The sequence below is a fragment of the Mobula hypostoma genome, chromosome 8 (assembly GCF_963921235.1).
Source record: "Mobula hypostoma chromosome 8, sMobHyp1.1, whole genome shotgun sequence".
Classification (NCBI taxonomy): Eukaryota; Metazoa; Chordata; class Chondrichthyes; order Myliobatiformes; family Myliobatidae; genus Mobula; species Mobula hypostoma.
The window spans coordinates 158,145,762-158,160,299 of record NC_086104.1 but is presented as its reverse complement, the minus strand read 5'-3'; the positions used below and the strand labels follow the sequence as shown (position 1 = coordinate 158,160,299).

The window sequence follows — 14,538 nt, the reverse complement described above, 5'->3', positions numbered from 1 at the left end:
GTTGAATTTGCTCAGCCAAGTGCTGGAGTCCTGTGAGATGGAGAATGCCCATGTAAAACAAACAGTTCACTCAAGCGATTAACAAAGCCATGAGACTCCACTGACGGCAAGAGACAGGGAGTGAAGTGAAGTCTGAAAGTTTAACTAGTGATCAGCCAGTGGCTATACTTTATTAGGTGTTTGAGGAGATCTGATATGTCACCGAAGACTAGCAAATGTCTACAGATGTACCGTGGGGTGAATTCTAACTGGCTGCATCACCATTTGACATGGAGGGGCCACTGCACAGGATTGGAATAAAACTGTTGTGAACTCAGCCGGCTCCATCTTGGGCAATGCCTCAAACAGGCAGCATCCATTATTAAAGACCCCCACCATCCAAGGCATACCCTCTTTCCATTACTACCATCAAGGAGGGAGATACAGGAGCCTGAAGATGCACGCAACATTTTAAGAACAGCTGTTTCCTCTCTGCCATCGGATTTCTGAATCGTCCATAAACCTGTGAACACTACTTCACTATTTTTCTCTCTTTTTGCACTACATTTATTTATTGTATGTGTATGTAATTTCTTATTGTAACATGGTATTTTTTATGACGCATAGCACTCTATTGCTGCTTCAAAGCAACAAATTTCATGATCTACGTCTGTGCTAATGAACCTGAGTCTGATTGGGTACTGAGTCATCAGTTTGGATAATCTCTTGGTTGTGAGGATTGTAGATAGGGTGTGTTAATGTTGCTTACATTATCGTATCCTCATTCCAGGTAGAATCAAGTACTCAGACCACTTCTACAATGTCTGCATGGTTGCTTTTGACTGTCTGCCTCTGGCCGCACTGGTAAATCACCAGTTCCTCTGCCTGCACGGCGGCTTGTCACCTGACGTCCACACTCTAGATGACATTAGGAGAGTAAGTACAAATGCTCATGAAGTTGGGATAGTTTGTCCAAAAGGAGTAGGTCAGAGGGAAGCAGTTTAATTTGGTCACCAGTTCCATCCCACTTTGGGAGGAGCAGATTCACTCTGTCAGTTATCAGCGACTTTTGGTTTCTCAGTAAGCCAGAGATCCCAGGTGGTGGGGGGAGACCTGGAGAATTGGGAGAGTTCCTTTGGGTGCAGAGTGAGGTGGGTGGAACTTGGGCCTGGAGGAGCGTGAACTGAGCGAAAACAGAGATCGGGTAAAGATTTAAAGATATAAAAATAAGCTTTATTTGCCACATCTACATCAAAACAAATAGTGAAATGTGTCGTTATTTGCGTTGTTGTTTGTGATATGCTCACAGGTGTCACCACACTTCTGGTGCCAACAAAGCATGTCCACAGTTTACTAACCCTGGCCCATATATCTTTCACTCTAGAGTAGGGAGGGGAGATGGTAGGGGCTGGAGTGGGCTCGGAGAGGAGTGCTGCCACACCAAGACTACCTATACTCCCCTGTGTCTTTTTGCATAGTAGGGGAATTAAGGGTTATGGGGAAAAGATCAGCCATGATCTTATTGAATGGAGGAGCAGGCTCAATGGGCCAGTTGGCCCACTCCTGCTCCTACTTCTTATGTTATGCTTCTATGTGTCGCGCTCCATCTTGTAAAGGATGTTATCAGGTACAATTATGCTGTCCATCAAGCCTGCAGATCTCAAAACACATGGAGAGTCTTCACCTTTGTGTCCCTGGCATTCCTTATGTTCCTCCATATATTCAAACTCTCTCCATTGGCCCAAAGTAAAGATCTCGGGATCTTTTTGACTGTGTTCTGGCTGCAGTGTGTTTCCTTTATTTGCCCACCCCCATCCTCTTCCCTTGGCTTCAGATCACCAGAAGCTTCCTGTCTCCATTTTGTGAATTAACTGGTGATGGATCGCAAGCTTCATGCCCATCCTAATATCCCGTTCTCCAGTCCTCCTCTGTTTCCACAATTATCCACAGCATTCACCTCCTGGCAATTGGTCACTACTTCTCCACATCTCTTGCATCCCAATTTATGAGATTGTGTGTATGCTTCCACACTGTCACAGAGACTGCACGGCAGATGATAGCTTCATTGCTGGCGAGGCATTGATATTGGAAACTACACTCAATCATTGCAAACACATTTTCTTCTAATGCTGCATTTCATCTTTTAGTTAGACAGGTTTAAGGAGCCACCAGCCTTTGGTCCCATGTGTGATCTGCTGTGGTCGGACCCAGCTGAGGACTATGGCAGCGAGAACAAACCAGATCACTTCAGTCATAACACTGTTCGAGGCTGCTCCTACTTCTTCAGGTCTGTGCCAGAGAAACAGAGGGGATAAGAAAGGCAGATTTTGCTCTGTTATAGGGGCCAATCTGATAGAGAAGGGGGAAAGGCTGTTCCTAAAACATTGAGTGTGTACCTCCTCTCTGATGGTGGCAATGAGAGGAGTACTTGTTCTGGGTGGTGGGGGTCCTTAATGATGGATGCTGCCTTTTTGAGGCATTGCCTTTTGAAGGTCTCCTGGATGCTGGGGAGGCTAGTGCCCATGGTGGAGCTGGCTGAGTTTGCAACTTTCTGCAGCTTTTTGCAATCCTGTGCAGTGACCCCTTTGTACCAGACGATGATGCAACCAGTTAGACTGCTCTCCGCAAAACATCTGTAGAAATTTGCAAATGTCTTTGGTGACATCCAAATCTCAAACTGCTAGTGAAATATAGCCGTTGTCATGTCTTCTTTGTAATTGCATTGGTATGTTGGGCCCAGTATAGATCCTCAGATGTTGACACCCAGGAATTTGAAACTGTTCACCCCTTCCATTTCTGATCCCTCGATGAAGACTGGTGTGTGTGCTCCTTCGACTTCCCCTTCCTCAAGTCCACAATTTGGCCTTACTGACTTTGAATGCAAGGTTGTTGCTGCGACACCACTTAAATAGCAGATCTGTCTTGCTCCTGTACGCCTCCTCATCACCATCTGAAATTTTGGCAACAATAGTTGTGTCATCACAAATTTATAGATGGCATTTGAACCTTGCCTAGCCACACAATCGTGGGTGAAGAGAGAGTAGAGCAGTGGACTAAGCATGCATCCTTGAGGTGCACCAGTGTTGATTGAAAGTGAGAAGGAGATGTTATTTCTAATGCTCACTGACTGTGGTGTCCCAGTGAAGAAGTCAAGGATTCAGTTGCAAAGGGAGTTATAGAGGATTTGTTAGGGGCAGCCCACAAGTGTCAACACTGATTCTGATGCCGTATAGCACACCAACAATATTCAGCAGAATAACATAAGCAACAACAACACCAAAACAACAGCAAAACAAACACTTTCCTCCTTCCCACTCACACTCTCTGTCCCATTCACATTCTCTGTCTCTCTCCCATTCACACTCTGTCTCTCTGCCTCTGTTTTTCTGTATTTGTCTCTCTCTCTTTCTCTTGTATACTCAACTTGAACATGACAAGCAGTTTCCAGTCCTCCTGACTGTCGACTTTCGGACACTCCAACCCAAGGACCTTGACCATCGGGCCTTGACTTCCAGATTCCCTGACTTCGGTATTCTGCTGCAAACAATATTCCAGTCCTTTTGCCTTTGTGCTCTTTTCCTTAAGTATCCTGATGACTCTATGATAGCTCTTCTGAGGCTCCTTCCCAGCTTGCTCTTTGACATTCTGGAGATAGTTCTACTTGTTCTGGAGTCTCCTCCTACAAGAATTTAGAGTTGCCTTGTTATTGTCACATATACCAGGACTGATTAGCAAGAGCATATTAAAGGAAGGCAGGGGAAAGCGCAGTGGTCATTGTCGCAGTGGCCGTTGTCTGAGTGGACAGAGTCAGAATGGTGATCTTGAGGCTTTAGCTCTTCAAGGCTTCCACAAAGAGAGGCTTCATTCAGAGAAAGCAAAGGAAAGAAAAGCTCAAGGTTAAGTTTTTTTTCCTTCCCTTCTTTATATCCACTCAGCTTAGACAGTAGAGATGCTCCTCTTGCAGGATGTGGGAAGGCAGGGAGGCCTCCAGTGTCCCTGATGACTACACCTGCGAGAAGTGCATCCAGCAGCATCTTCTAACAATCCACATTAAGGATTTGGAGCTGGAACGGGATAAAGTCCGGATCGTTTGGGAGGCTGAGGGGGTGATAGATGGAACATGTAGAAAGGTAGTTCCATCTAATGTGCAGGGCACAGGAAACCGGGTGACTGTCAGGAAGGGGAAAGGGGTTAGGGAGCCAGTGCAGAATGCTCCTATGGTCATCCCCCTCAACAACAGGTATATCAGTTTGGATACTGTCGGGGGGTTAACCTAACAGAGGAAAGTCACAGTTGTCAGGGCTCTGGCACTGAGTCTCCCTCTGTGACTTGGAAATAGGGTGGGGGAGAAGAGGCATCCTGTGCTGAAAGGGGGTTCATTAGTTCAGGATTAAACTGGAGGTTCTGTGGGTGAGAATGGGCTTGCTGGATAGTATGTTGCCTCCCGGGTACCAGGATCCGGGATATCTCAGACTGAGTCCTCAGCATTCTTAAGTGGGAGGGTGAACAGCCAGAAGTCGTGGTCCATGTGGATACCAATGACATGGGTAGGTTGAGTGATGAGGTCCTGTATAAGGAGTTCAGGAAGTTGGTGCTAAGTTAAAGGGCAGGACTTCCAGAGTTGTGATCTCAGGATTGCTACCCATGCCACATGCTAGTGAGGCCAGAACTAGGAAGATTATACAATTTAATACATGGCGAAGGAGTTGGTGTAGGAGAGAGGGTATCAGATTTTTGGATCATTGGACTCTCTTCCAGGGAACCCTTAGAGAAGGGCTGGTTTGCACCTGAACTGGAGGGGGACTAATATCCTAGTGGGAAGGTTTGTTAACGCTGCACGGTGGGTTTAAACTAGAGTTGCAGGGGGATGAGAAACAGAGGGCCAGAACAGTTAATGGAGAGGTTGTGGAGGCAGATGTTGGTAAGACCTCGGACAAAATTCGGAATCAAAAGGTTGAACATGGTTTTACCAGTTTCCTAAGCTGCATATATTTCAATGCAAGAAGTATTGTAGGAAAGGCAAATAATAGTGTTGAAGGTGAACCTGTAATGAGGAGAACCTGCTGATAGGACAAATTTGCAGTTAACAGGATGAGTTGCAACATAAAGGTGGCAAAATTGAAAAGAGTAAATAAAGGGCTGCAGGTATTATATTGAATGTGCACACTATATGGAATAAGGTAAGTGAACCTGCAGCATAGTTGCAGATTGGCATGTATGATGCAGGCATCAATGAATCATGGCTGAAAGATTATAGCTGGGAGCTTAATGTCCAGGGATACACATTGTATTGAAAGGACAGTTAACGAGGCAGAGGGGGCAGCGTTGCTCTGTTGGTAAAAAAATGAAATCAAATCATTAGAAAGAGGTGACATAGGGTCGGAAGGTGTTGAATCATTGTGGATAGAGCTAAGGAACTGCAAGGGTAAAAAGCTGAGAAGATCATCGGGGTCTCTCTTCCTGCCATTACAGACATTTACACCACACGCTGTATCCGTAAAGCAAACAACATTATGAAGGACCCCACGCAACCCTCATACAAACTCTTCTCCCTCCTGCCATCTGGCAAAAGGCACCGAAGTATTCGGGCTCTCACGACCAGACTATGTAACAGTTTCTTCCCCAAAGTCATCAGACTCCTCAATACCCAGAGTCTGGACTGACACCAACCTACTGCCCTCTACTGTGCCTATTGTCTTGTTTATTATTTATTGTAATGCCTGCACTGTTTTGTGCACTTTATGCAGTCCTGGGTAGGTCTGTAGTCTAGTGTAGTTTTGTGTTGTTTTATGTAGTTCAGTGTAGTTTTTGTATTGTTCATGTAGCACCATGGTCCTGAAAAACGTTGTCTCATTTTTACTGTGTACTGTACTAGCAGTTATGGTCGAAATGACAATAAAAAGTGACTTGACTTGACTTGAATTCCTCAAGGGAAAACTTTGCCTGGCAAATCTGTTGAAATTGTTTGAAGAAATAATAAGCAGGATAGTCAAAGGAGAATCAGTTGATGCTGTGAACTTGGATTTTCAGAAGACCATAAGGCATAGGAGCAGAATTATGCAATTCAGCCCACCGAACCTGCTCCGCCATTCCATTATAGTTGATCCCAGATCCCACTCAACCCCATACACCTACCTTCTCGCCATGTCCCCGATGCCCTGACTGATCTGAAAACGATCAACTTCCTCCTTAAATATACCCACAGACTTGGCCTCCAATGCAGTCTGTGGCAGAGTATTCCACAGATTCACTGCTCTCTGGCTAAAAAAATTAGTCCTTACCTCTGTTCTAAAAGATCGCCCCTCAATTTTAAGGCTTTGCACTCTATTTCTGGATATCCCCACCATAGGAAACATCCTCTCCACATCCACCCTATCTAGTCCTTTCAGTATTCGGTAGGTTTCATTGAGAAGGCCTTTGGCGAGGTGCCACACATGGGGCAGCTTTACAAGCTACGAGCCCATGGTATTGCAGGAAAGATTCCAGCAGTGGTTGATTGGCAGGAGGCAAAGAGTGGGAATAAAGGGAGCTTTTTCTGGTTGGCTGCCGGTCACTAGTGGTGTTCCGCAGGGGACTGTGTTGGGACCTATTCTTTTCGCGTTACATATCAGCGATATTTAGATGATGGAATTGATGGCTTTGTTGCAAAGTTTGCAAATGATGTGAAGATAGGTGTAGGGGGCAGGTAGTTCTGAGGAAGTGGAGAGGCTACAGAAAGACTAAAACAGATTAGGAGAATGGGCAAAGAAATGGCAGATAGAATACAGTCTTGGGAAGTGTATGGTCATGCACCTTGGTAGAAGAAATGAAAGGGTTTATTTTCTAATTAGAGGGAAAGTATAACAAAAACTGAGATGCAAAGGGACATGGGAGACCTTGTGCAAGATTCCCTAAAGGTTAATTTTCAGATTGAGTTTGTGGTGAGGAAGGCAAATGCATTGTTAGCATTCATTTCAAGAGGACTAGAATATAAAAACAAGGATATAATGTTGAAATTTGATAACGCACTGGTGAGGCCTCACTTGGAGTATTGTGAGCAGTTTTGAGCCCCTTATCTTAGAAAGGATGTGCTGAAACTGGAGAGGGTTCAAAGGAAGTTCACAAAAATTATTCCAAAATTGAATGACTTGACATCTGAAGAGCATTTGATGGCTCTGGGCCTGTACTCACTGGGATTCAGAAGAATGAGGGGTGACCTCTTCGAAACCTATTGAATGGTGAAAGGCCTTGTTAGAGTGGAGAGGATGTTTCCAGTGGAGGGAGAGTCTGGGACCAGAGGACACAGCCTCAGAAATGCGGGGTGTCCGGAGATGAGGACGAACCTCTTTAGCCAGAGAGTGATGAATCTGTGAAATTTGTTGCCGCAGGCGGCTGTGGAGATCAAGTCTTTATTTATACTTGATGGATTCTTGATTGGTCAGGGCATGACGGGATACAGGGAGAGGGCAGAAGATTGAAGCTGAGTGGAAAATTAGATCAACCATGATGAAGTAATGGAGCAGACTCGATGGGCTAGATAGCCTAATTCTGCTTCTTTCTCATGGTTTCTCATGGTGAAAAGCTTGTCTTGCACACTCTCCAACCTGATGACATGAGCAATAATTTCTCCAACTTCTTGTGTGTCCTCCCCATCCTTCCTTCTCTCTTTTCCATTCTCTGTTCTGGTTCCCCTTTTACCTGCCCATCACCTCACTCTGGTTCCCATCCTCCTTCCCTTTCTTCCATGGTCCACTGTCCTCTCCTATTACATTCCTTCTTCCTCAGTCCGTGATCTTATCCACCTATCACTTTCCAGCTTGTTAGTTCGAACCCCACTCACCTTCCTGCTCACCTGGTCTCAGCTGTCACCTGCAACACACACACACACAAGATATTGGAGGAACTCAGCAGGTCGGCAGCAGCTATGGAAATGAATGAACAGTCGATGTTGCAGCTAAGTCCCTTCACCTTCCACCCCCCACCTTTTTCTGGCTTCTTCCTTCTTCCTTTCCAACCCTGATGAAGGGTCTCAGCCCAAAATGTTGATTGCTTATTCATCTCCATAGATGCTGCCTGACCTGCTGAGTTCTTCCAGCACTGTGTGTGTGATGCTCAAGATTTCCAGCATCTGCAGAATCCCTTGTGTTTATTCTGTGGATTTCTTAAATCTTCTTCTGGGAGAAGAAACAAGATACAGTTAAACTAAGATAGCCGCTGCTACCTTATGGTCTGTGACAGGGGTCCCCAACCTTTTTTGCACCGCGGACCGGTTTAATATTGACAATATTCTTGTGGACTGGCCGACCGGGGGTGGGGGTGTTAATCATGACCGGAATATAGGTGATAAGTCACTATAAGTCACTTATAAGTGGCTAATACACTCAATTTTGTTTCTAAAAGGGTTTATCTAACGAATTTAATATTAAACACACAGCGCATATTTTCCTCACATGAATATAGTGATAAGTCAATTATAACAGTGGTTCCCAACCTCCGGGCTGCGGGCCGATACATCACCGCGAAGAATGCAGCGGTGCAGCAGTGGCCGGAACGCACCCAGCACATCTTTAAGAAAAAAGCTGAAATAAACAAGCTAATTAATTAGGTGCTGCCCGGCACGTAAATGTCGGCCCAGATCAGAGGCGACGCAATTGGCAATTGCCTCTGATCTGGGCCGACGTTTATGTGCTGGGCAGCACCTAATTAATTAGCTTGTTTATTTCGGCTTTTTTCTTAAAGATGTGCTGGGTGTGTTCTGACTACCGCTGCATTCTTCGCAGTGATGTATCGGTCCGCGGCCCGGAGGTTGGGAACCACTGAATTATAAGTCACTTATAAGTCAATAGCATCATAACATTTTAAGTAACATTTAGATATTAAACACATAGCGCATATTTTCCTCGTATGAACATATAAAATCATTACAACACACCAATATCGCTGAATCAGTGGGAGCCCTGGGCTTGTCTTCCTGCAATAAGACAGTCCCATCGAGGGGTGATGAGAGACAGTGATACTCAAAGGGGGTTCCTTATGTCCAGTCTATTCTGCAGTTTAGTTTTCGTTGCATTCATTGCAGAAAACTCCGCTTTGGAGCGATATGATGTTGGAAATGAAAGCAACCTTTTCAGTGCTTTCGTGGCTATCTCAGGATATTTATCCTTGACTTTGATCCAGAATGCCGGCGGAGATGTTATGTCAAACATACTTTTCAGCCAATCGTCATTTGCAAGCTCAAGGAGTTGATCTTTTTCCCGCACTGACATGGATGATTCACCGGGGACATTCACAAATGGGTCACGGACCCATTCCTTTGCGCGTCTTGGGTCACTGATGACCTTGCGTGCGTTCAAGTTCAACAGTGGGCATGACAGGGAATGAGGAAGGGTGCAGCTGACTCATATCACCAAATCATGTCGTTTCCTCGCGGCCCGGTAGCACATGCTGTGCGGCCCGGTGGTTGGGGATCGCTGGTCTATGATTAGAAAGGGGATGGGGATGGGGCTGGGGTAACATTCTGTCAGCACCAGGCCGCCTTGTTGAGCCTTAGTAACATTATACAGCAGACTGTTGCTGTTTCGCTGAGCTGACTTATTCCTTGCCCACCCTACCTGTCACATTCATAACTAACAAGCCCAAACAGTATTGCCGTCCCAGCTGTTGTCCAAATATACAATACGGTGCAAAAGTCTCATGCACGTACTCTATGTATAGCTAGGGTGCCAAAGACTTTTCCCCAGCACTGTATTTGTGAACGTGGAGTGGAAAGCGAGTTTGTAAATCTGGCGGGAACAAACGGTGTTGGGAATGGTGAGAGGTGGCAGAGAAGGAGTGCCAGGGCCGAGGGGTGGCGCGGGTACAGATACACTCAGCCCTAGACACCAAGTAAGGTCATTTCATTGATCATTTCAGAATATCTCTCTCGTGCTTCCCGCTCCCTCCGCTCTCTCTTCTCCTTTTCGCAACTATGAGTCCCCTCTCCCTGTCCACTTCCCACTCTCAATCCACAATAGAGACCCGTATCAGAATTGCGTTTATCATCACTCACATACAGTATATCATGAAATTTGTTTTTTCTGTGGCAGCAGTACAGTGCAATACATAAAATTGCTGCACTACTGTGTAAAAGTCTTGGGCATCCTAGCTACACGTATGTGCCTAAGCTATTTGCACAGTACTGTATGTCCAGATGAAGTCCAGATATGTGTGTCATTCAAGATGTGTCGTCATCGAGGATAAGGGACAACATGTCTTGTCCTCTGCAAGTTTTAGGGCTGGCAGGACTTGTCCTGTACAGGGATTAGGGATGGCAGGTCTGCCCTTTGGCCTCGTGCCCTGACACCACTTGCCCTCTGTCCTCATGCCCTGATACCACTTGTTCTCGTGCCCTGACACCACTTGTATCTCCTTCACAGTTACGCCGCTGTTTGCAAGTTTTTGCAACACAACAACTTGTTAGCAGTGATCCGTGCGCATGAGGCCCAGGACTCCGGGTAAGCCATACTTTCTCTGTAGAAGGTAGGAGTTTGTATGTTTTATTTATTTCTTGCTTATATTTGCTGTCCATGGCGCCAAGGAGCAAGATCAGTTGCCAAGAAGCAAGAAGCAAATTAGGTTGGGAATTTGCCTCATCCCTCCTCCCCTCCAATATCAAGTGTGTGGTGACCTTCAGGGAGCAAGGATTAGTCCAAAGAGAGCCCGTGAGAGTTCCCTTTTCTCTCCTCTACCTGCCTATTCTGGGTAGGCAGGAAAGGTGGGGGCTTTCCAGCCACTGTATAAGTGATCTGCACGCCCCTACCTGTTACAACTGTAGATGAAGAATGAAAGCTTCTGCATTGCAAACAGACCATAAAACCATGAGAAATAGGAGTATTTATTTATTTTCCCTCTCAACCCCATCTGTCTGCTTTCTCCCTGTAACCTTTGACACCCTTACCAATCTGGAACCTATCAATCTCCACTTAAATATACCCAATGACTTGGCCTCCACAGCTATCTGCACCATTAAATTCCACAGATTCACCACCTCTGGCTAAAGAAATTTCTTCTCATCTTCGTTCTAAAGGAACATCCCTCTATTCTGAGGCTGTGTCCTCTGGTCCTAGACTCACTCACTATAGGAAATATCCTCTCCACCCTCTATCTAGGCCTTTCAATACCAGATAGGTTTCAATGAGATTCCCCTCATTCTTTTAAGTTCCGGTGAGTACAGACCCAGAGCCATCAAACGCTTCTCATATGTTAACCCTTTCATTCTGGAAATAATTCTCATGAACCCCCTCTGGACCCTCTCTAATCCTTCTTAGATAAGGGGCCTAAAACTACTCTGCCTCAACCTTTCAATATTGTATAGGTTTCAATGAGATTCCCCTTCATCCTCCTGAACTCCAGTAAGTGTCTGACTAACAGCACGTAAAGCCTCAATTTTGCTTTTATATTCTTGTCCTCTGGAAGAATGCTGTTCCTAGTTTCCCCAGCAGGTGGCGCTCAATACAGTTCTTTCATTGTTAGCAACCTTGTTGCGTGTTGGTTGAATTTTCAGCATCTGCAGGTTTCCTCGTGTTTGCGTCTTTCATTGTTAAAGGAGTTCAGTCAGGAGCGTTCAGCTGCATTGTTGGGAGTGCCAACTGATAGCACATTAATCTTTTGCTCCACTGGCTACCCAATGAATGTAAAAGATCCAGTAGCGACATTCAGATTCAAGTAGGACCATTCTCTCTGGTGGTTGGGCTGATACTCACCCTGTAAGCGACCTCAGTTAACTCACCATATTCCCTGCTCACTTCGGTGCTGCAACGCATTCACTGCTCGCCGAAGTGATGTTCATCCCCAGAGTGATTTATTGATGTAGCTCACCTCCTGCTTGCAGTCCCTTCCCCGATCGTTCCTGAGCAAGGGTCACTTCTTGTTCTTTAATTCAAACGTTCATTTTACTATTGAAGTATGTATGCAGATTGCAACTCTAGGATTTGTCTTCTCCAGGCATCCATAAAATACAGAAAAACATTGGAAGTAGTTGAAAGAAAAACATCAATCCTCCCCCCACACGAAAAGAAAAAGAAACAAAAGCTCTCCGATCCCACCCCACCCCCATCCAACCCCTACCTCGCACACAAACTAACAGATCACCCAATGGAGAAACAACAGTAAGAACATGGAAGCCCAAACCTCCAGCCCACATGTCGGCAACAAGAAAGAATGGGCAAGAACACCAAAAGAACATAGAGCTGAAAGAAGCTGATATGAACTACAGTTAGTTTGCACTACAGCCCAATTCATAAATCTTAGAATTTGGATAACATCTTCAAGAGCATTGGGACCCAGTGGCTCCTCCAAGGGCAGTGACACAAACCAGCGGCCCCTCAGAGGGCAGTGACATGAACCACTGATCCCTCAGAGGGCAGTGACATGAACCAATGGCCCCTCAGAGGGCAGTGACATGAACCACTGATCCCTCAGAGGGCAGTGACATGAACCACTGATCCCTCAGAGGGCAGTGACACAAACCAGTGGCCCCTCAGAGGGCAGTGACATGAACCAATGGCCCCTCAGAGGGCAGTGACATGAACCAATGGCCCCTCAGAGGGCAGTGACACAAACCAGTGGCCCCTCAGAGGGCAGTGACATGAACCAGTGGCCCCTCAGAGGGGAGTGACATGAACCAGGGGCCCCTCAGAGGGCACTGACACAAACCAGCGGTCCCTCAGAGGGCAGCAAATTGAACCAGTGTCCTCTCTGAGGACAGTGATTTGAGCCCAGTGGCTTCACCAAGGGTAGTGACTTGATCCCGGCAGCCCCTCTAAGGACAGCAATATAAACCAGCGGCCTCTCTGGGAACCATTCGCTCTTCTCTGCATTTGCCTCGATGTTTCAATCTTCCTCAATGCTTTAATTGGAGAAAAATGTAGTTGATCACGGCCCCTTGTCTCGTCTCTGAGCTTCTCCTCATGGTAGCTCATGCTCACATTTCTCTCCAGGAGTTTTCTCAGGGACAGCAGAGCACTAGCTCACTCGATTGAACTACAGACTGAAAGTCACAGGCTCCAGCAGTTTCTAAATCAAAATTGAGATAAAAAGAACAAGTGGAAGACATAGAAAAGCTGAGATGTTTGACCATCTGGAAGATGCCACCCGAGGAATCGTTCACTGGCACTTTGTTGACTGGAAGATTCCATTGCAGGAGATCACTGCTCACTGCAGAATTCTTTGTCCAGTGAAGGAGGCAATTTCATGTCAAGGGCTAAGTGGAATGGTTAATCAGATTAACTGCCTGCAGGAAGAAACTTTTAAAATGGTGTGAAGTTTTTATTTTAAGAGCCCTAGAGCTTTCCAGAAGGGAGTTTTTGGAAAAGGTGGTTTGCAGGGTGGATAATGTTTGCAATAATTTTTCATGCACGTCATGTAGTGACTGTTACTGTCTATTCCCTGTTAGTCTCAATCTTGCAGCCAATTACCTGGTACCATCCGCACGCTCTTGCTCCCTGTGCTGTTTCTGGTTATTTTAAAAGCATGTATTAACCTTTCATTCTCATGTTCACAGATGCCGAATGTATAAGAAAAACCAGACGACTGGCTTCCCGTCATTAATAACGGTATTCTCTGCACCAAATTATCTGGACGTCTATAATAATAAAGGTGAGGTTAACATTTTAAGACACAAGTAATTCTGCAGCTGTTGGAAATCTTGAGCAACATGCACAAAATGCTGGAGAAACTCTGCAATTCAGGCAGCATCTATGGAAAGGAATAAACAGTTAATGTTTCAGGCTGAGACCCTTCATCAGGACTGAAAAGGAAGGGGGGAAAAGCCAGAATAAGAAAGTGGGGTGCGGGTGAGGAGTACAAGCTGGCAGGTGATTGGTGAAACCAGGCGAGTGGGTAGGGGAGAGGCGTATTGAAGTAAGAAGCTGAAACATGATTGGTGGAAAAAGTGAAGAGCTTTGATAAAGTACCCTGTGCAAGGCTTATTGAGAAAGTAAGGAGACATGGGATCCCCGATCCCATGCCTTGTGGATCCAGAACTGGCTTGCCCACAGAAGGCAAAGAATGGTTGTAGACGGCTCATATTCTGCATCAAGGTCAGTGACCAGTGGTGTGCCTCAGGAATCTGTCCTGGGAACCTTACTCTTCGCATTTGACCTGGATGATGGGTTAGTAAATTTACTGATAACACAAAGCCTGGGGGTGTTGTGGATAGTGTGGAGGGCTGTCAGAAGTTACAATAGGATGTTGATAGGATGCAAAACTGGGCCAAGAAGTGGCAGATGAAGTTCAACCCAGGTAAGTGTGAGGTGGTTCATTTTGGTAGGTCTAATATGATGGCAGAATATAGTATTAATGGTAAAACTCTTGGCAGTGTGGAGGATCAGAAGGATCTTGTGGTCTGAGTCCATAGGACGCTCAAAACAGCTGCTCAGGTTGACTCTGTGATTAAGAAAGCATACGATGCATTGGCCTTCATCAATCGTGGGATTGAGTTTAGGAGCCGAGAGGTAATATTGTAACTCTCAGACCCTGGTCAGACTCCACTTGGAGTACTGTGCTCATTTCTGGTCGCTTCACTACAGGTAGTATGTGGAA

At 45.7% G+C, this 14,538-nt stretch overlaps 1 protein-coding gene across 5 annotated transcripts in view; it reads left to right on the top strand.

Moving 5' to 3' along the window:
• Positions 1-14,538, top strand: part of LOC134351118 (serine/threonine-protein phosphatase 2B catalytic subunit gamma isoform-like) — a 94,606-nt gene that overhangs the window by 20,638 nt on the left and 59,430 nt on the right. For all 5 annotated transcript variants that reach the window (XM_063057213.1, XM_063057210.1, XM_063057211.1 and 2 more), the window contains 4 exons: positions 770-915; positions 2,127-2,266; positions 10,374-10,451; positions 13,499-13,593. In XM_063057213.1, coding sequence (XP_062913283.1) covers positions 770-915; positions 2,127-2,266; positions 10,374-10,451; positions 13,499-13,593 — 459 coding nt within the window. The remainder of the gene's footprint in view (positions 1-769; positions 916-2,126; positions 2,267-10,373; positions 10,452-13,498; positions 13,594-14,538) is intronic.